The sequence below is a fragment of the Actinia tenebrosa genome, unplaced genomic scaffold (assembly GCF_029948245.1).
Source record: "Actinia tenebrosa isolate PJP-AT-01 unplaced genomic scaffold, QUT_ActTen_1.0 PGA_scaffold7__59_contigs__length_16204524, whole genome shotgun sequence".
Taxonomy (NCBI): Eukaryota; Metazoa; Cnidaria; class Anthozoa; order Actiniaria; family Actiniidae; genus Actinia; species Actinia tenebrosa.
The window spans coordinates 3,278,319-3,300,299 of NW_028292584.1; the positions used below are offsets into that span (position 1 = coordinate 3,278,319).

Genomic DNA, 21,981 nt, shown 5'->3' on the forward strand with positions numbered 1-21,981 from the left:
TTAATTTACACATGTCATGCTGGTCGAGTTATCATCTTTCTGCGCCTTACTCCACGTTTAGACAAGTTTTCTTTTTTTATCAATTAAAAAGACTTTGAAGAAGCTTTGCTAGCTAGAGTGCAATTAATTGTAACTAATTAATTGTGGATGGAACTTTTGGGATTTTGTGGCATATAATCAACGATATGAGTGGTCAGAAATGATATGTTAAAAATATATTATGAAACTCATCAGACCATTAATTTTGTTGTTGCTAAGAAACCAATTTTATCGACAAAGATGTGAATATTTTAAAACAAAACCATCAAGTCAGACACTTTTAATTAATGCTGTCTTAATAATTATGAAACATCTCTTCCACCACTGAGTTGTTTCTCTTCATTCCTTGAATAAATTAGGAACATCTTCAATGCATTTTGAGTTTTGAAAAGGTCTGCTACGAGTGTATCTTAAAAATTTAGTTGAAAATGTTTAGTTGTTTAGTTTGAGGGCTTTTGATGAGATTAGTTGAGAAATTAAGACAAAGTATCTGATATTACAATGCATAGAAGATGACAAAGTACTTGATATCTCAAAGATGTTACAGTATACACCTTAATAACTAGAAGATGGGAGGGAAAAAAAATGAATTCAATGTTGAAAGGAGTGCTTAATTTATTTAATGATTTAGTTGTTCTCATGTAATATTGACTACTGTTATATTTCTTGTATATCTTACATTTTGTATATTGTAAATACATGAACTTGTTGTTTAATAAAACTATCCAGATTTGAATAGAAAATCAGCAACTGCAATACAATAATTTTAATAATTTATTTTATACCAACAATTTACATAACATTAATTAAATTAAATACAAAGTAAAAAAAGTAAAGTAAAACGTATGGCATTCCTCGTGCAGAAATGGAGGTGCTAAATTGCAGTTCTCATATCCAATAATTTTATAAAAAGCCCCCATACCCACCTTTCCCTCACACTCCTTCACCTGCTGTTAGTCTAATGCATACCATTCTTAAATTGCAAATCAGGCACCACTCATTATTAGATGTGGGAAGACACGACTCAAGCTGCAAGGGTGGATACAGGAGGTGGTTTCAGGGGGTGGATACAGAGGTCTGATGGGGGTTGATACAGGGGGTGGATACAGGGGGTTTATCCAGGGGGTGGATCCAGGGAGTGGATACAGGGAGTGGATACCGGGGGTTGATACCGGGGGTTGATACCGGGGGTGGATACAGGGGGTTGATACAGGGGGATGATACAGGGGGTGGATCCAGGGGGTGGATACAGGTGATGGATACAGGGAGTGGATCCAGGGGGTGGATCCAGGGGTTGGATCCAGGGGGTGGATCCAGGGGGTGGATCCAGGGGGTGGATACAGGGGGTGGATACAGGAGGTGGAAACAGGGAGTGGATCCAGGGGGTGGATACAGGGAGTGGATCCAGGAGGTGGATCCAGGAGGTGGATCCAGGAGGTGGATCCAGGGAGTGGATACAGGGGGTGGATACAGGGGGTTGATCCAGGGAGTGGATACAGGGGATGGATACAGGGGGTGGATCCAGGGAGTGGATCCAGGAGGTGGATCCAGGGGGTGGATCCAAGGGGTGGATCCAGGGAGTGGATCCAGGAGGTGGATCCAGGGGGTGGATACAGGGGGTGGATCCAAAGTGTTGATACAGGGAGTGGATCCAGGGGGTGAAAACAATCAATAAAATCAATAAAAAATTATGAAGACAATATCCCTATAAATTATTATTGATTTTCCATAAAACTGATTACCTTATCCCAGGCCTATATCAGTTTTTCATTACTTCTAAAGCTATTTTGCCTGTTATGCATATGGCCATGGCTGTTCATCCACGTTTTTATGGCCGGGCTTCCTGTTTGGAACACATTCGCGTGCACCTGAGACTAGTAGCCCACTTTCCCACCCCTCCCTCCTTATCATTTGGTTATTGTGACTACAAGGGAGGTAAAGCTCGACTGCACCAAAGGTAAGTTATTGTAAAAAATCCTTTATTTCATCCTCAAATCAAACCTTATTCAATCATACCTTCAATTTAATTCACAACCAAAATTACTGCATCAAAAGTTTTGGGAAGTGATTTGAATTTTTTCTTCGAAAATTATTCTCAAGAAGCGATTTAGTTTTGCGATCACAAATGCAAGACTTTGACTTGAATATGCAGAAAAATAATCCTGTATACATTTGTTGGCTTGTTTTCCTTGCCTTGCATTCTCAGAAAACTTATTATTATAACCAGCTTTCACCTTCAAAGGAATAAAACTCTTGACTTGCGAATTGTTTGAATTGGTCCAGAAGAACAACGATAGTGAGAGCTAATTTCTGTAAAATCATGAATATACTGAATAACAAAGACTATGGAATCAAATAACATATTTGGAATCCTTACCTGTCGCCATTATGAGTAAAAGTATTAATTTATTTATTCACTTTTTAATTATTAAAGGTGATTAAATACTAGGATTACCTTTTAGAAAAGTAAAGTAAACACATTGGACCGATAATTATTAGAATAACTGTTTCGACTAATTTTATATAACCTTGAATTAATTATTATAAAGAGCGCCACGTATTCTGAATTTATTATCCTTCCTTATTTCATTAATTGAATTTTGTAGGAGTTTTCAATTTATGTACATTAGAACCATTTTTTTTGGTGGAGGTGATACTATTTTTTTAGCATAAGCTTTGATCACTTGGAAACAGTCGTCAATATTCAAAAATATGTCATGAGTAGAGTTTTTGCATGACTGTGACAAGCTCAGTGCTATAAGGGTGCTGTGTTGTGACTGTGATGTTTTCTAGAATTTTCTAGAATTCTTTAAAATTGGCTGATTTTTTTCTCATGCAATTTGTTTGGTCTAGCAGTGCTGTAACCTTGGTGTAACCATGTCTGTGCCATGTTTATGCCATGTTCTGGGCATTTGATTGGATGGAAAGTAAATTTCAAACAATGTGATTGGTACGTCTGGCTTATGCCTTGCAGTGTCACGACAGTGTTCATGTCATGAACTTTTTATAGTCATACGAAAACTGCTCAATAATGAGAGAACAATCTCAAGTGTTCTTTTGATGAAAATTTGTTAACATTTGTGTAACATTTATAAGCTTATAAATATTTTACGACCATCACTCCCAGTAAGGGGCTCTTCCATGATGTAGGGTGAAATGAATGTTACCTATAATTAGTCTTCACAGTGTGTTTTGTAATTAAAAGTGTTTTCATCATACGACACCTGTTCACAACTCCTATCTATATAGTAACCAGTCGAAGTCATATTTAATTCTTTGAAAATGTTTGGGGTAAAGGTTGATTTTTGTATGACAGTTTATTGCAACTAAATTCGTAACTTGAAGGAAACATTATGCAGGTCGGATATCCTGTAATTTTAAAGCTTACAGTGTGAATATATGATAGAAAATTGTGAGAAAATTATCATGAAACATGAAATAATAATTTGACTAATTATTAGTCAAAAATATAAATTGTTTCTACTCGATTGAGACATAGAGTTCTTGACATGTAAACATATAAACAAACAATAATTGATAATAATGTACTATTCATTTGATTCTTTCAGTAGATTGTGTGATTATCTGTTCATCATGAGTGGAAGCACGGAAGAAGTTGTACAACTAGCAGACAGTGTCAAAACACTGGTAGTGTTGGAGTTTTCCCCCAAGACACCTGAAGAGACAAAAAAATGGCTTATTGGTCTCATTCAAGCACCAGGTATATAATAACTATTGTCATCAGATTGTACTAGTTTTGGGCTTCAATTCATTACAGGGCTCAAATTAACGGCCAGTAAGTCACCGGTCATGATGACAGAGCAAATTAGTTTTAGCTTGGTCGTACATTATCCTGGCTAAATAATGTTACTGGTCAAAATGACTGGCAAGACAAATATTTGACTGGACAACTTACAATTCTGGGTGGACTATGTCAAATGACTGGCCATTATTTCAAGCCCTGTATGAGGTGGTGGTGGAATTGGAAAAGGGGTGAACAAGTTAAGGGTGTAAGCATCATGAACAAATACCATTCCTCAGGTGCCTCAGTTGGTTTAGCATTATTGATCTGTTGTGTAGATGGTCATTAATACCAGCACTCCAAAGGGTCTTGAAATGACCACCTTAAAATGGCCCCTGTCTCCCCCTCTATTGCAGGCCCACAACCACAATTCTTCAAAATTGTTTACAACAAGATATGTATTAGTCTTCCCCACAGCCTTCTTCACTTAACGACGACCCTGAAAGCGGCTGTGGGGGAGACTAGATATGTATCAGCCAGCGTCAAAGTCTCTCCATAAAGAAAACGGAACAATGTAGTTAATCAGTCAGCCCACCAGCCAAATAACTGCTCTATTGTTCATGCCGAATACTAATCCCACTTTTGAATATCCTTTTTCCTCTTCTTACTCTAGTCTCTACTGGAGGTGCAGGTCTTCAGTGTAAAATAGAACCAGACTCCCTCAAGAAGTGTGACACACTACATTTATGGGGCTCCACCAAAAGGCTTCTAGAAGGGGCTGAAAAATTCAAAGTTAAGAAGAGTCACATATCTGGTGCCATGTTAGACTTCTGTCTTAATAACTGTAAGGAGTTCAAAGATTTTGGATCAGACGGGGAAGGATTCCTGACAACTTCTGAAAGCCAAAGGATTGTCCAGTGTTCTTTGGATGCTATCAAATGTCACATGGACATGTCTGTGCCTGGATATACAGAAATAACACTTTATAAGAACAGAGCGATTGGTGAGTTTTTCTGTCAATAAAATTGGAAAAAAAACAGCAATGAATTCGTAATCAAGGTGACATACTATTAGTGTACCCAACTCTTACCTCCCCAGTCTTGTGTCCCTGCAACATGAGTGAGTATAGTTTGTTAAGTCTCCCTTGATTCAAGGGTTTTTCTCTGGATTCTCCAGTTTTCTTGCTTCTGCAAAACCTTACATTCTAATTTTGAATTATTTCTGTGAGTTAGCCGTGCCCTGAGTTTGACCAGCCTAGTAGTTTCAGGGTTTCATAAGGTTAACCAATGCCGATAAGCCCCCACTGGCCCAGCTGGTTCTCACACAGCTTTGCCTGGCATACGTAACAGACTCTTTCAGTCTATAAAGAATGTTTATGATTTTCCTTCTTTATTTACAGTGCCCAAGATTGTTTCAAAGGGAGTGTTAACAGCTATCTACCCTCTTCATGAGAAAAACAAACTCAAAGCCTTGGAACACAAATGGTTTCTTGGGTTCCAGGCAAAGCAGCCACTTGGTGAGAGAATGGAAATGATAGCAAGATTAGTTATGCCATCTTTTTATTCTAAATACATGTTTAAGGAGAGTTTATGTTGTCCCTGGAAGTAATGAGTTAAATTTTGTAAATTTGCCCTCAAAATAGAAGTCATATTAAGTTCTGTAGTGAAGTGGTTGTTGAAGTTGATTGAGTTGTTTTTAAAGTTTATTAAGGAAAGAGAGAGTGTAGAATAGAAGAGAAGTGAAATGCAAATGGAAAAAAAAAAGGAAAGGGAAGGAAAAATATAATGATATTTAAAGTATAAAAGCATGACCAAGAGGATAATATCAATAATGACTATTTTTAATCAAATCGTAATTGTTGCTCATTTTTTCCCTCATTTTCGATTTAGTGGATGCCTTATGAAACTTGCTTTTATATGCACTACCAGCTCTATGAATATCTGTTCTTACTTCTTATAAATATTCCAGTCATAAAGAGTCAAACACATTTAATTTATATTTGTATTGGTATTTTTTTTCAGATGATATCAGAGAGTACTACGGAGACACTATTGCCATGTACTTTGGATTCCTTGGGTTTTACTCCTTGACTCTGATACCTCCAGTTCTCCTGATGGTTGTCTTCTGGTTTTCCAATGCTCATGAACAAACCAAGAATACTGTCTTTGGTGTTCTTAACTTGCTTTGGGCTACTGTCTTTCTTGAAGCCTGGAAGCGTCGCTGTTCAGAACTTTCTTTCAAGTGGGGCACTCTGAAGAAAAATCTAGGTAAAGTACACCACACTATAGAACCTAAGCAGATGACATTGAATGGAAGGTTCTAGTCTTTATTCTTTGATGAGCAGTTTTGTTTCATGCCTTATTATGTATATCAAAAAATAATAATTTGAAAAATTTCTTCATGAAGAAACTTAGTAAAAGTAAGAAAGAATCGCTGAATAAAGAATGTTAGAGTTTTAAGAAAGAGTTTTGATACCACTTAATCTGTTATTTCTTTGGCAGGTTCTGAGGAGATCGAAGAGCCACGTCCAAATTACTGGGGACCCATGCGAACCAGCCCAATCACAGGCCAACAAGAGCAGTACTATCCCCCAATGAAAAGAAAGATCAAAACCTACTGCATCTCGTACCCCATCGTGTTGATGTGCATGAAGGTAGCAACGGTTGTCATGCTGATGTACTTCAGATTACAGTTTTATATGGAAGAGAAGTATGCTAAGAGTGGAGGCATCGTTGGATCTGTCATGCTTCTTGTGCCCAGTATTTTCTATGCTGTTATGATTGCTGTTTTGAATTATGCGTATCATCTCTTGGCTACCTACCTCACAGAATGGGGTCAGTAGGATTTGACTACACCCAACTACAAAGAGTTTCGTTTTTTGATTGGTTAATACCGTCGTTTGTTTTCTTGTCGTAGAAAACCATCGCCTTGAATCTTCCTTCAAGAACCATCTCATTGTAAAGCTGGTGTTGGTAAGCTAAGTAATTGTTGATACTTGACACTATGCTTAACGTGTTATCTTCTATTAGAGCTGACACAGTGTCTTAGACGCTTTTTTCATGTATATGCGGTTTCAAAAAATCTGTAGAAAACTAACTCAAACGGACGGAATCCATGACACAAGAAAACGTTCAGAGCCTGGATTTGTGTTTGTCTGGGTCGTAGAAAGATAGATTAACAGAGTTGAGGTTGTGTTGTTGCTTGATACTATAGCTTACTATGCTACTCACTTGGCCCATTACTACTGTTATAGCTAACCTTCTTTTTTGTTGCAGTTTTACTTCGTTAACTGTTTCTATTCCTTGTTCTACATCGCGTTTTATCTTCAAGACATCGAACTCTTAAGAAGAGTAAGTAGAAGGGTGACGTGAAGACTGTGATTAGAATAGACAATGGTGATGATGATGATGATGATAGTGGTGGCCTCGAAGAGGTTGTGGTGGTGTTGTTGATGATAATGGTGTTGGTGATGGTAGTGATGATGGTGCTCTTGACGTTGGTGGTTTTGATGTCGGTGGTGACAAACATGGCGTTGAAGGAGGTGTTGAATACTTATGAAAGTGACTGGTGATGAAGATGATGCTGTAGAGGGCGGTAGTGTTGGTGTTAATGATAATGGTATTAAAAAATGGCGTTGGTTATGGAGGTGAAGGTGATGGGTATTCTTGTTGACGATGGTGTAGAGGGTATTGGTGTTGATAACACTGTTTGATGTTGGAGATGGTGTAGAAAGCGCTGCTAATAATGGTGGAAATAACGACAATGTTGTGTTATCGGTAATGGAAATAAAGACAGTGATGGTGTTGAAGGTGGCGATGATGATAATTAGTGTTAATGGTATTGGTAGTAGTAATGGCGGTTTTCATGTTGTAGTTGGTGCATGTAAATGGTGCTACTACTGATGGTGGCAATACAAATGACAACTTAGTGCATTTTTCGTATGACTGAAAAATTCACGAACACGGCCATGACACGGCAAGGGATACGCCAGATCAATCACATTGCACGAGAATTTACTCTCCATCCAATCAAATACCCGGAACACGGCATAAATACGGCGCGGACACGGTCACGCCAAGGTCACGGCAATGCCAGACCAATCACATTGCGCGTGAAAAAATCAGCCAATTTTAAATTCTAGAAACATCACGGTCACGGCACCTCACGATTACGGCACTGAGCTTTTCACAGTCATGCGAAAACTGCACTATGGGGTTAAGGGTGGTGGGGTTATATGATGCAGGATTTTTTAACAGTTGTTGTCATGTATTTCCAGCATCTCGCAGCATTACTCGTCACTTCTCAAGTCATCCAGCAAATCACAGAATCCTTGATTCCTTACCTGATGTTCAGGAGTCGGGTTACCACGGTAACCAAGGAAGGCAAGAAGTTTGTAGTCAAATCTGCGGACCTTTCTGATCAGATTGAACGACAAGGACAACAAGAAGTCTACATCGTAAGCTAGTTTAGTTTTTAAAAAATTATTTTCCTTTTAGGGGCTTCGCACCATTTCTTTTCTGACAGAGTCTCAGCATTTTTTCTCCCTCTCCCCGAAAAAAAGGATGAAAAAAAGGGCCTCCGCCAGCAGGAAATCCATGGCAGCCATGTTAGACCGAAGGAACGCGTAAAAAAATTATGTATATATATTTTTAAAGAGATTCTGTTGTTTTGACATCGAGAATATTTGTTGCCATGCTTCTTGATCTAATTAGAATTGAGAATTTGTTTTTTGCGGAGGGAAGAAAACCGGAGAACCCGGAGGAAAACCCTCGAAGCACGGGAGAGAACCAACAAACAACTCTACTCTCGAACGACAAGTCCGATGATCGAACCCGGGTTGCATTGGTGAGAGGCGAGCGCTACACCACCCATGCTGCCCATAAAAGCATACATAAAACAAAAAATATATCATATAAAAAATAAAAAGTATAAAAGCATGTATATAACACTATCGCTGATGTTTTTCAACTTATAATATTATAACGGTGCAATTTTATATTTGCAGGATACTTTTGCAGACTACTTGGAGCTGTTTCTTCAGTTTGGTTATACGTTTCTATTCTCCTCGGTGTACCCCATGGCTGCATTCTGGGCCCTTCTTAATAACGTGATAGAAATAAGAACAGACGCGTTCAAGATGTGTAGGATCTTCCAGAGACCTTTCGCCACACCCGCCGCATCCATTGGCGCATGGCAGGTAAAGAATCAGGATTAGTCTGGACATGAATACAGGGAATAATGACAGGGAATAATTCTTAACTAGAAGTTTACGAGTTTACAAGAGGTTGCTGTTACTGATGGGATGTTGATGATCATGATTGGCTATATCATTCACAGCATAAATAGCATTTGATGCGCGCGTGAAAACGCAATAAGTCAGCGAAGGCTTTAGTTATTACAAATGAAGCGCATGCAGTAAAATGCAAAAAATTAAATATACCACCTTAGTTCTCGAAGAATTAATGAAAAATACCACTTGCATTTGATGAAAGTAGCTTAGTACTATTTGTTAGTATCAACTTTGTTTTTATTTCATGGTTTCACTGCATGCGCTCTATTATATTCTGACATAATTATTACTGAATTATTGAGATTCTTTTTTTCTTCTTGTTCTTCTCAGTCTGCCTTCGAAGCAATGAGCGTTATTGCCGTCATCACTAACTGTGCTCTGATAGGAATGGCTGCCAACAGTGCTCACTGGTTACCAGACCTCACTCCTGTCAATGCTGTTCTTATTTTTGTCGCAATCGAGGTGAGCACTAATTAACGTTTTATTGCCATGATAAAACAGTTTTCTTATGTTTGAAGAGCTTAGTGCCGTATGCGTGCCTTTCAGTGATCGTCAATTTTTCTAAAATTTTAATAAGCTGATTGATTTTTCACGCAATGTGATTGGACTGGCAGTGCCGTTGCCGTGTCACGACCGTGTTTGTGCCGCTTTTTACAGTCATAACCAGAAACTGTTCTACTAGGTGGGAGATGGCAGAGAGATTGTGGCACAGGCGGGGTCAAGAAAAAGGAAAAGCAGGGGGATTCCAGGTGGGGTGTGACGCATCGATATTTTTATGAAGATTGACCCGTCGCGCAAAAATCTGATTCACATTAACGAATCACTATCTTAACTGACTTTTATGGTTTTAACGAAATCGGATCAATCATTCACGACTGATCATGCACATTTCGAGAGACGAATCACGCGCTTGATTAAATCTGGAATTCACGAATCACGCTCGAATTTTAGCTATTTTCACGTATCACGCATTTACTTTTAGCTTTTTAGCCAGAATAACGCTTCCCGCATAACCACTGTGTCAGGTTTTGCAAACAATTAAGAAATGGCTCAGAAAATTAGAAATTAATTTGCTAAAACTGGTCGCGTAAAACTGTAAGTAAATATTAGAATTAGTTAAGAGTAGTTATCTATGAACTGCAGAAGTAAACCACGATTTTCTGAGAGGAAAAAATTATTTAGCTGAAGTGAGATTTTACAACATTTTACTGGCTTCAACGTCACTCACAGATAATTTATTCATCTCACATGAGTTTTAAAACAACTTCGTGAGCTTGAAGTCAAATGTGCGAAAACGTGCGTTTTCTTTCTCAACAAAGTTTAAAAATGGCTAAGAAAATTAGAGAGTAATTCCGTAAAACTATTTGTCTATAATTTGGAGAAGTATAATACGATTTTGTAAGACGAAAAAATCTATTTATCTCATGCGAGCTTTTGAAACAACTTACTGGCTTCAACGTCACTCACAGAGATAATTTATTCATCTCCAATGAGTTTTGAAACAACTTTTTGAGCTTGAATTCAAACGGCCAAAACGTGCGTTTTGTTTCTCAAGATAGTTCAAAAATGGCTCAGAAAATTAGAGTGTAGTTTTCTAAAACTAGTTGCCTATAAATTAAAGAAGTAAAATACGATTTCGTAAGTTAAAAAAATCTATTTATCTCAAGTGAACTTTTGAAACATTTTACTGGTTTCAACGTCACTCACAGAGATAAATTATTCATCTCTGACCAGAGCTCTGACATAGGTTTTGAATAGTCTAAAGTGCCAAAATGGGTGTTCTTTCTCCAAATAGTTAAGAAATAGCTCATAAAATTAGATTTCAGTATAAAATTAACAAAAGCAACCACAACGACAGTATGTAGCGTTTTCTCAATTTGTGCCATTTTTCTTGCAGCATTTTTTGTTGGGTGCCAAGTTTGTTCTCGCTCTTGTCATACCTGACGTTCCACAGTGGGTACAAGATGAGATGGCCAAGCAGGATTACCAGACACAACTCAGTCTTAAGGTAAGAAACTGCAGTTGAAAGTATGAAACAAAGGCAAGCTTACGCATTTATTTATTTGCGCTGGAAAGAAAAGTCTGTGTCTTTGATTTGCCACCGCGCAGCTAGTACATATAGTCGCAGTGTTGGTTGAAAGGTAACAGAAGGATCTAACGTTTATTTGCACACTGCAAAACGACAGTTTCTCGAAAAGACGTGTTCGTTGAGGACAAAACACTGGCACCCCAAAACCGGGGACTGTTTTAAAGTCCAGATTTCGAAACACAAGCTATTGATGGTTTGCGAGCATTTCCGATTCTTCGTTTGCACGTTACGTCATCGCGGCCATGTTGGTACCATTTAACAAAAGATTTCTCATTAGCATCCATTGTTAACAGTACCACAATGACCGCCAAGTTTTTGTCTTTTAACTCTCTTGGGAATGCTTGCAACCCATCAATAGAGTTAGAAGACAAAAGCATGGCGGCCATTGTAGTGCCGTTAACAATGGATGCTAATGAGAAATCTTTTGTTAAATGGTACCAACGCTTCCCCGAGAGGCCGCGATGACGTAACGTGCAAGCGAAGAATACATGAAGTTATACATGCGCACATGCTTATGGACGGACCACTAGATAGTTGATGGTTGTGGGGTGGTTGCGTAAATCCCCCAAAAAATATCTAGCAAGGACTTAAACCTTAAAAAGATATCGTGCAACCTCTTCTGCTAGAAGAAAAATATCTAACTGTACGCAAAAAAATAACGTGCAAGGGTTGAGACAAAAAATAAACATCATGCAACCAAAATTCCTGCAACCCCCCATCAATTATCTAATGGTCCATCCATAATGAGCCGGGTAGCGAAGCGCGGCAATACCAAAGCATATACGTCTTTGTGACTAATCGAGCGACGCGCGAACAAAGGACGGGTACATCAAGAAGACGCGTCCTCAAACACCCGCCAAAATAAGCGCAAGTCTTAAGTTTAGCTCGCGTCTCTAAGTTTTCCAGCGCTTTAGACATAATTTAGCTAAAAGGTCGTCACACAAATTTACCAAAGATATTTTTATTGAAGATAAAAGAACAACAGTGTAACAAATATGTAAGAAACAGAACTCGACATTCACTCTGCTTGTGCTTGTCTTGATAAGAAGATTAACTTTCTCGGGCAGTATAAATATCAATGTCGATTCTTGGTGCATTGCTCATTTTGAAAGAGCCATCTTGGATTCCAGTAAAGCTCATCAAATAAAAGATAAAGTTCTATCGCAAGGAAATCAGTTTTCTAAATCATTTGGTGTTATTCATTTCATTCAGTGTCCAGAGTTTCCAGCAGCGAGAAACGTTTTCCAAGGTTTAATGTTTCGTCTTAGCGTTGTTCAGTAGTTCTCACACATCCATTCCACGAATTCTACGGGCAAACAGAATCCCTCTACCCACGTTAACTGCTGTGTTTCCATCCTGACGCGACTGTGTTGATCCAAACTGTCGCATTCCATTTAGCGCTAAAGCTGTGGGTCTGTAACGATTCATCCTAGATGTTCTGCTGTTCCTTGTAGTAGTTTATCGATTCCATTTACTTTTATCTTTCTTGTTTTTGCGAGCGGTTTGCTTACATCTGGCCATTTTGGTTGACTGGAGAGAAATGTTCACAGCTGATGCAAAGTGGCGCCGTAAATCCTCCGTGATGATCACTGATTGGTCGAAATATTAACTGAAATGTAATTGGCTAATACATGCTCAAAAGAACCGCATTTACGTTAATCGTCATCATTTAAAAAGAACAGCATATATTACGCACGCTCTGTATCAATGCTTTTTCCTGAATCTCGGGAGCCCGCATTTTCTCAGTCAGTAAGCATTGCTTTTGGTATGCGCTAAAGCAAAAGACAAACATTTGAGAGTCGCTCTTGACCCAGATTTTCAGGAATTAAAATGGCCTCCGCCTAAGAGATATCCATGTTATGTACCATCATCAAACTAACCAGCTGTGCGCAATATTAATTTCCAGGGAAATCAAGGCAGACCCTCGCGACAAACCGTTGGAGAGCCAAAAGAAACCGTAATATACTAGAAGTTTTCGATTAAGTATGCATCCTGCAGGAATCATTCTTCGTCCTTGACCCCAGTGTTGTAATTTATTCCTCGTACTTCCTAAGGTCATACAAAGCCTTTTCAGGTATTCCTCGCTTGTTGATTATTCCTTAGACGGGATACCTGTGGTGAGTCAGTTACCAAGGGGACTGATTACCACAGGAATCTCGAACGTGAAAGAAAGAGTCCCCAAAGGAGGCAGCATCTGATGCCAAGAGATGCACACACTAGTTATACGACTTTAATATGACTTTGTAAAAAATACTTAAAATTAGTAATGTTAAAAAAGAGTAAACGGGACTGAGTTTAATAATAAAATGTGTTGTCTAAACTTAGGATCCTTCCTTCAGAATAAATGATTTTCTTATAACGATTCTTATTCATAGAATTAATACAGGATTAGGTGTGGTATATATTCATTCAAAATAATAAAAATATAATAAATTGATAACACGTAGCAATGATGACAATTATAATCTGGAATTGATAGTTGGTGCTTAGTGGTTGTAGAGATGGAGGTGTGATGGTTGTTGTGAGTGGTGTTGGTGGTGGTTGTGATGCTGATGGTGGACGTTTGTCCGGACATTGGAAACAGCTTCTCAAAACCATGACCTTCCAACAACATTAAGACTTTGTTCGTTTTATCAAGGAAGCACAGTAAGCATTATAGTTAATTGTAAGCTATTGAATACTGGATGGACCCAGCAAAGACAGCAGCGAATACGACAGCCTGTCCAGAGTTGTTTATAGAAACTGATTGTAAAACTCTCTCGTGCTTTTTTCTTTGAATTTGGGTATAAACTTGATTTTAAGTATTTCACTGAATCCTTCATCACAGCTTGGTTCTACATAATGCGACCTGAAAGGTAAGAATGAAACTTTAAGACAGTTTTTTATATTGCTAATGGCATATTTCTTGGGTAAAACAAAATCAGACCATCGCAAGTTCACGCGATGGGTGGACGCAAGGCACCAGAAAACGTGCCGTGACATCGCGATTGCGATGCGCGCATATTTTTTGAGTTGCGCAGGCTTGTGACATTTTACAGCATCTCAAATCATCGACTTTCCCCAAGGGCAGAGTCTTGTGATAAGGCGCACTGGTTACCAGACCTCACTCCTGCCAATGCTGTTCTTATTTTTGTCGCAATCGAGGTGAGGACTATTATACGATATTGATATGATATTAGGAGGGAGATGAAAATATCGAAAGACCTACTGAACATTGTGGAACAAAGGTATTTTAAAAAAGACGAAAACAGGAGTCGGCATCAAGTCTTATCCATCGATATTTCTAAGTTTGACGCGTCACATAACTTTGAGGCACATTAACGAATCACGAATTTTATCTTTTAACGAAATCTTTCACATTTTAAGAAAAGAATCACGCGCCACACTAAACCTGGAATTCAAATCACGCTCTACTTTTTGCTATTTTCACGTATCACGCACTCATTTTAGCCCGAATCACGCGTCACGCGTAACCCATGTGCCACTTTGAAATTATTTGCAAGAGCCCCTACCTTTACATTTTATTTAATCGGTACGAGTCTAAGGACATCACACGAACTAAACACATACCTGTAGATGTTGAAAACCATAGTCCCAACGTGTTTGTAGTCTTTGTCTGTGTTCAGAGTCTCGCGCACCGTGTTATTGTGCTGCGCATGCTCTCTGGATACATCCATCAAGAAACAACGAACTGGGACTTTAGCCGCACGAGCACATTCGATGAATCTGTGCAAGAAAAAACCAAACCATGGTAAAGAAGAAAAGGCTAAAGGTACCTAGTCCAGACGCTATACTCTCTTTGGACCGCTCTGCTTTATTTGGGTTACCTGTGCTAGCGTCTGGACTATAAGGTGAGCCAATAGACCTCTTTACCTTGAGCGCAATGTTTTCCCATTTTAGATTATGTGTCATTCTCTTGAAAATAATTTCTTTGTTTAAGAGTTGTGCATGAGAAGACACATGAGTATGGTTACAACTCAAACAAAGAATCTTTTTTGTTTCGAATTCCAAATTACCGCTGTGTTTCTTGATTACAGACTCATTTGCACAGGGTTAGCCTCGAGTTTGTGTAGAATATTCACGTATTCCAGTCATGGTCCGTCAAGTTTCAAAGTGTTTGTATTGTTGAAGTTGTGCATTCTTTACTTTACCGTTGGTATTTATGTAATGTTTAATAAACGAGCAGGAGTGTTTTATCGGGTATAAAACACGAGGCGCAGCCGAGTGGTTTTAGACCCGATAAAACACGATCTGCGAGATTATTAAACGGCTTAGAAAACTTATGATGTTTGTTCTCATTGTGTACCGATTTTTTTACGAAATGAACCAAGTTTGATAGAGAAAATCCAAGTTAAAGTTTATGCAAATGAAGACGAATCTTTATCCGATTTAAAATCACCTTCATGGTCATGATTTCTATTGTGTTTCCTTCATGAATTATTAATGAGTTTTCTAAGAATATTTAGACACTGATACGAGGCTAACCCTGCGCAAATGAGTCTGTAATCAAAAAACACAGCGGTAATTTGGAATTCGAAAGTGGTCTATTGCTTCTTTTGCGATCAGTAGATTTTGGTCTTTGGAAGACACTAATTAGCCGGCTGCTCTCTCGAGCCCTGCATGAGCCAACAAGACAACTTGAGTTTCTCAAGACTCCTTACAGAGGCTTTGCACCATCATGGGATGGCAGCCATGACATGATGCACAACAATAGAGTCGTCTCATTGCCCTGGGAAACTGAATTCTTTATCATATAAATCAGATTAGACCAAATTCCATTGCCTCCTGTTATGGCTGCCATCACGTGATGGTGCAAAACCTCTACTCTACCTTTTTCTTGATTCTTTGTCAGGGTTTGTGTTGTCGACGACCACACTTTTGCCCTTAGCGAGGGCATTACGACAGGCTGTCACACACTTTTGCCAAGATCCTAAAGTATCCTACACAAGAACAGACAAAGAACTCGCAACAATTAACTAGTTTGATAGACATAATATTGAAGAGTATAAACGAAGTATTGTTCTTACTCTATTAACGCGCACATAACCATGAGGAACCATATGGTCTTCGCAAAACATTGACTTTCCAGCTATAAAGAAGAAAACTCTAAATAAGGAAAAAAATAAAAAGATATAACTAGCTAAAAACTAGTGTGAGCTGCGTCGGTGTTTCTAATGAAACAGTAATGATGAAAAGGTAAATTATACACCGTGAAAACGAACATCGTGTTGAAGGAGTTATACTAACATGCTGGATATCCAACCATCACCACCACCTAAAAAAAGGGACAAGTTTAAAGACTTAATAAAATTGATAAATAAGTTGATTCGTACGTTTTATTTTTAATCTCAGAAATTTCGAAAATCCTGAAATTTATTGAGGGATAAATATAATGTCTCAGAGCCACTTTGGTGCAATAGTAGATTTAATAAACTCAGTTTATCCATCTAGGCATTAATTAATCTATGATCTAGACCGAATAAGGTGGAAAACTAGTGAAAACTAGTGTAAACTGCGTCGGTGTTTTCAGTAAAACAGTTGATAGATAGATAATTTGTAACACCGTATGGTATGTAAAAATGAAACTGACGTTTCGGACGTTAGTCCTTCATCGGAGTAAACCAGTTTACACAGTTTAAACCAGTTTACTCCGATGAAGGACTAACGTCCGAAACGTCAGTTTCATTTTTACATACCATACGGTGTTACAAATTATCTATCTATCAACTATGATCTAGACCGATTCCATTCTTCGTTAATATAGTGAAGAGTAGGAGAGGAAATAGACGATTGCTGAGGAGAAAGAAGCGGTGATGACAGCATGACAGAACGGGTTTAAAAAGTAGAGTGAAAGTAGTTCTTAATAGTACGAGCAAAATCGTCGTCTCCACGAAGTAGGTTTTAATAGACGCCAATCATGGCGTTTTCATGCGGATATTCCATAAGGCATGCGCCTTTAAACCGTTGTGTTTTGCGACAATGTGATGGAAACAAAATCCTATTTTTGAAGTAGTCATATTTAGTATCGAGGATTGCTTCGACTACAAGGTTGTGCTCCCAACTGCTCGCAAAGTTGCGCATTTTACCCCGATACACTCGATATCTATTTGTAGTAATGTAGTAGTATGGATTTGCAAATGGCGTTTTTAAATGTGTTTACCTCTTGTTCCTTAGCAACCAAGGTGGCTGTGGATGGTGTGTATATTGGTCCGTTTGTGTCCAGAGATTTCTATATATCAAACAACGAAATCATCAGAAAAGATGAGCTGTTTTGAATCTGTGGTTGCAATACTTATGTAGTGCATATAATATTGGGCATCAGTTTTCACCATGCAAAGCAAAGGATTTGAAAAGATAATGAACGAATGGTAATGGTTTCACTCGCTTCTCCAAAAGTCTCTCTCCATACAATAGTCCCAAATCTAGGCCTGATACTTGGTTAGTTTTCTACACTCCAGTTGATTAACAAACTAAGACCAAAGGATTTCTATTCTATCAGTTAAAAGGACAGTTCACTCACTGGATCAAACACAGGCATGTTGAAGGTTGCTGGCTTCTTCTCGAGGAAAAATTCCTCAGGAGTTTGAAACTTGATTCCAATATTTGCTGCAAACTGTAGATAGCAGCAAAAGATTAAAGATGTATTACTGAAAGCTTTGAAGTCTTTATTTCTTTGTAACTCAAATGTGCACCACTCCCCCCCTAATCCCGGCTACGGCCCAGCAGGTAGTGCATAAAGAGACAAAACAGAAAAAAAAATACTAAAGGATTTTCTCTCTTGTCCATTCCTAAGGTGGTTGATAAGAATGAGAATGATTCAGAAACAGTCAAATATTACAGATTCCCAATGGGGTAGTAGTGGGGAAAAGAATGTAAAAGAAAAATCATACTGCTCTGTCACTGCAAGAGAAATCCTTCTTCTTTCCAGGAGCCCAACCAGCAGGTCTACCAGCTGCATCTGGAAGAACAAAAGATCCAAAACAAAAATGAAGAGTGAAGACTGAAATCTGTCACAGTGAAAGAGAGCCTTTGAAGTATAATGGTATTTTCTTGGGCAAAAAATAACAGATATTAGCTATGGTTACACTCTAATTGCCTTCAAACAACTGTTTGAAGTCCAGACATTTGGGTCAATACAATGAATGTATAGAAGCTGACCCAGAGCAGCAATTGCTTGACGACAGTAGAGTGTAACTCTAACATCTGCTAATAAAGAAAACAAACCTCCAATGTAAAAGCTATCTTCTTTACTTATATCAATCCCTTGGTTAAGCTGTAAAAGAATAAAGGTTTATTAGAGTAAGAAAACAATAATTAACCCAATAAACAATTGCAATGTTTTTGCATTTTACCTATTGGGAGAGATATATGTAATATATATCAGAAGTATATCTAGAAGTATATACAAAGGGTATTTATAACAGGAATATAAATGAGAAATATATGAGGATGATAGAATGTAAACTGCTGCATATTAGCCATTCTGAGGTTAAGGAAAAAACTGGGTTAAATTGTAGAGTTTTGGGACTGTATTAGGGAACATATTTCCAAGACGACGTCTACTTTGTCCTTAAAAATAATCCCACAATGCACTGCAATCCCAACTTGACCCAGTTTCCACTGCCAATTAACTCAGTAAGGTCGTCATCAAATGTTACCTTTGTACAAAGGTGAATCCACATCCCTGTACAGGGTTTACGATAGTGACCAGTACCAGGGGATACTAGTACCTGTAGAAAAGATCCACATATAAGATGTCTGATAATATTTTTACCGGGTTACCTGTGGTAAACCAGTGATAAAATACCTTTATTCTATTTTATTTTTTCGTCCTAATTCCTCCCCTACAAAATGGACAAGTTGAATATTTATCAAATTGACTTTCAGCAAAATTTATGGTGCTAATGGTACTATAATCTTAAAGATAACTAATATCATTTTTACAATAACTTACAAATTTCTCGCGCGCTGATTGGTTAATTTTTATCATCAATAAGAGGACAGACAGATAAAGCTGACGTCAACGAGCGCGCGCTCTTTCCGTTGGTTGTTTTGATCGCTAAAAATGAGAAGTTTTTATCGTTTTTGTTATTGTAAAAAACCAATTGACATCAGATTTTTATGTGTCTGTCCTCTTATTGACAATAAATTTCGCCATCACATTGTCAAAGTAGTGTGGATCCGCATACTACTTTGACAATGTGATGACGCAATTTATTGTCAATAAGAGGACAGACACATAAAAATCTGATGTCAATTGGTTAAATGCAACTAATATAACTATATCAATACTTTTACCTGAATTGGTACATTCAAGGGCTCTAAAATGTTCTCAACTTTCTTTTTGAAGTCTGGAACACTCACTTTCTTTTTTGCAATGCCATTCTAGGGTACAAAGACAGTGATATAATATAGACAGCTGACACTTTTAAAATAAATCAGTAAATAACTTGTTGGGAAATAGTAGAGTTAGAAGAAACAAGACTAAAAACAAACCTGATTGGTGAAAAAAACGATCTGTAAAAAGAAAAAAAAAAGTGAGAATTAAAGGGGATGGAAAGCATGAACATAGCTGCAATGGTTCCAGCGACAAGTAACACAATTCATTCAGTACTCACTTTGCTGGCAACACTTTCCCAAAGGTACATTATTTCCTCCAAGTTCCCATCCCGCTATGGTACTATTGCTTGAAACAAAGTCATAGGCCCCTTAAGGCATACCTGCAGCATATTCCCCCATTACATGCACAGTTCAGTGTGAAAGACAAAATAAATCAGGTGAAAAATTTATTGGTTTGCCTTCCAAATTGATAAAGAACTGCTGCAAACAAACAATAGTGACCCTTTCTTGGTTTCCAAGGCACAGAAAGACATATTTGTTTACCTTATATCCATCACTCCACAATTTTTTTAACCTCCCAGGTATTTCAGGCAATGCAATTCTGTAAAAGGTATATGAAATTTTTTACTTAGTTATTATAATTTTAACACTCATTTTTAAAAAATACAAGAAAATATTTTTTTCTTACTTCCAATCTGCAGCATCAGTTGGAAAAACTTTTCCAGATTTTGTAGTAATGATTGTACCATCCATATCAAATCCTGCAATCTTGAAAATTAATGCATGTCAATAGTTATTAATGATAGCAAGTGTTTCCCCTAAAGGTGCAGAAATATGAGCAACAAAAAAATCGTGCAACATTGCAGAGTGACTGTTGCTCCTATATTTTACCACCCCGTAAAGCAACAAATTTCGTTGCATGAATTTGTTGCAGAAGTAGAAGCTCTTTCTACTTTCTGCGACAAAGAAAATTTGTCATGCACAGGGGGTAATACAAGCCACATTCCCTCTACAACTTGCAATGCAACAATGTTGGATGACAAGTTGCACGATTCTGTTGCTTGTAACTCAAGAAAAATTTAACCTACGAGCTCAGGGGTAAGAGGCAAGTGCACTTCAGTTAAAGTCACCTTTGATTTCTTTTTTACCATGATTATAGCAGGTCTTAGGTATTAACCATACATACCTTTGATCTTCCTTCAACTCCTTTTCGGGTATAAATCAGAAGTTCCTGCTTTATCTCTTCCCAGGTGCTTGTGGTACAAGGACTACCTGACTGCAGGTTTTTCAAAGGACTGTCCATATCTTTAGCATCTTTGCAAGTTGATTTTACATCTTGTTCATCTTTTGTATTGCAATCCTTGCTGGTGTCTGACCTCATCTTAGCTTTCTTTGTAGTTTTGTGATCATAACTATCATCATTGCCATCACCTTCTTCTATCTTTCTTTTCTTGGATATTTGTTTGTCAGTCAGATTTGATGTTTTAATCTCTTCAATATTATTTTTATTGCCTTCTGTAGTATAAGTATGTTTTGAAGGTGATTTCTTTATAGTTGGGATAATTTTAAAATAAACAAAGTGTGGATATTCTTGTCTCCGTATGCAGATCTTGCCTCCTGGACCCAGTAGTTTTGTTTCACCTTTATTTAACTCTTCGATTCCTATTGAACTTGGTATCTTACCTAGCTGTAGCCATAATAAAAATATGTCAATACTTCTCACACAGAGGATATGAAGGGGTAGATAACATATTTAAGGAATATCTGGCCATTTTTGTATTCACTCTGAAGGAGGCTATCACCAGCATAGCCGAAACTTTAAGTCATGTTTCTATTACACTAGTTTTCTGTACTTAAATGTTGGAACTACTCTTTAAAGAGTGATGAATAAGACATTAGTAGTTAAGTTAATGTTATTAAATACTGAATTAATGACGTTTATCATATCATTTTCATCACCATCAACATCACCATCATTACTATCATTAACCATCATTATCATTACAATCACCATCATCTTCATCATTATCATCAATCCCTATCATCATCATGTACTTTGTACTAACCTGCTTTACTATCACCTCTTTCTCTGCATAATTTGCTGTTAATTGGACTAAAAATTTAAAAAACACTCTAAACACTCTGCGTAGAAAGGAAAGAAAACTCATTCACAATTTCATTTCACATATAGTGATTATAGGTGACTTCTAAGAGCCAATGAAGCAACTGGATAATAGGCTTACGTGATCGACTTCACAAAATCTCACCTTGGTTTCTGGGACATTTTGGGTTTTTTATCTTGAATTGTGGCTTCCTTCCTGCTATAACATCTTCTCCATCAGGCAAGGGAATAGGATCGTGAGTATTATCACAGCAATACAAGAAACACTCCATTGATTTTATCAAAACATTCAAAGGTCATCCGCCATGTTGGAAGTGAGGCACCCTAAAAGACTGGAACTAGTACCCAGTTCACTCGAG

The 21,981-nt window shown here is 37.8% G+C and overlaps 2 protein-coding genes across 4 annotated transcripts; one reads left to right on the top strand and one right to left on the bottom strand.

Annotated features, from left to right (window-relative positions):
• Positions 1–1,912: 1,912 nt before the first annotated feature.
• On the top strand, positions 1,913–13,519 carry LOC116295775 (anoctamin-10). 2 transcript variants are annotated; one of them, XM_089040233.1, is made up of 13 exons: positions 1,913–1,996; positions 3,609–3,760; positions 4,455–4,784; positions 5,181–5,297; positions 5,803–6,048; positions 6,283–6,615; positions 6,698–6,753; positions 7,057–7,131; positions 8,058–8,237; positions 8,787–8,978; positions 9,402–9,533; positions 10,969–11,079; positions 13,067–13,519. In XM_089040233.1, the coding sequence occupies exons 2-13, from the start codon at positions 3,634–3,636 to the stop codon at positions 13,127–13,129; spliced, it is 1,962 nt and encodes a 653-aa protein (XP_088896359.1). In that variant the 5' UTR covers positions 1,913–1,996; positions 3,609–3,633; the 3' UTR covers positions 13,130–13,519. The 2 variants fall into 2 exon arrangements, with proteins under 2 accessions (XP_088896359.1, XP_088896360.1); XM_089040234.1 differs by having other exon boundaries at positions 1,945–1,996; positions 3,612–3,760.
• LOC116295790 (uncharacterized protein F21D5.5) lies at positions 13,375–21,935 on the bottom strand. Of its 2 annotated transcripts, none has more exons than XM_031703722.2 (17): positions 21,768–21,935; positions 21,567–21,613; positions 20,687–21,187; positions 20,189–20,268; positions 20,044–20,101; positions 19,657–19,677; positions 19,459–19,545; positions 18,819–18,890; positions 18,385–18,433; positions 18,051–18,118; positions 17,681–17,773; positions 17,321–17,389; positions 16,408–16,435; positions 16,188–16,249; positions 15,991–16,100; positions 14,731–14,886; positions 13,375–14,008 (listed from the first exon to the last, which is right to left on the bottom strand). In XM_031703722.2, the coding sequence occupies exons 1-17, from the start codon at positions 21,892–21,894 to the stop codon at positions 13,894–13,896; spliced, it is 1,743 nt and encodes a 580-aa protein (XP_031559582.1). In that variant the 5' UTR covers positions 21,895–21,935; the 3' UTR covers positions 13,375–13,893. The 2 variants fall into 2 exon arrangements, with proteins under 2 accessions (XP_031559582.1, XP_031559592.1); XM_031703732.2 differs by having other exon boundaries at positions 21,567–21,642; positions 21,768–21,914.
• Positions 21,936–21,981: the final 46 nt, after the last annotated feature.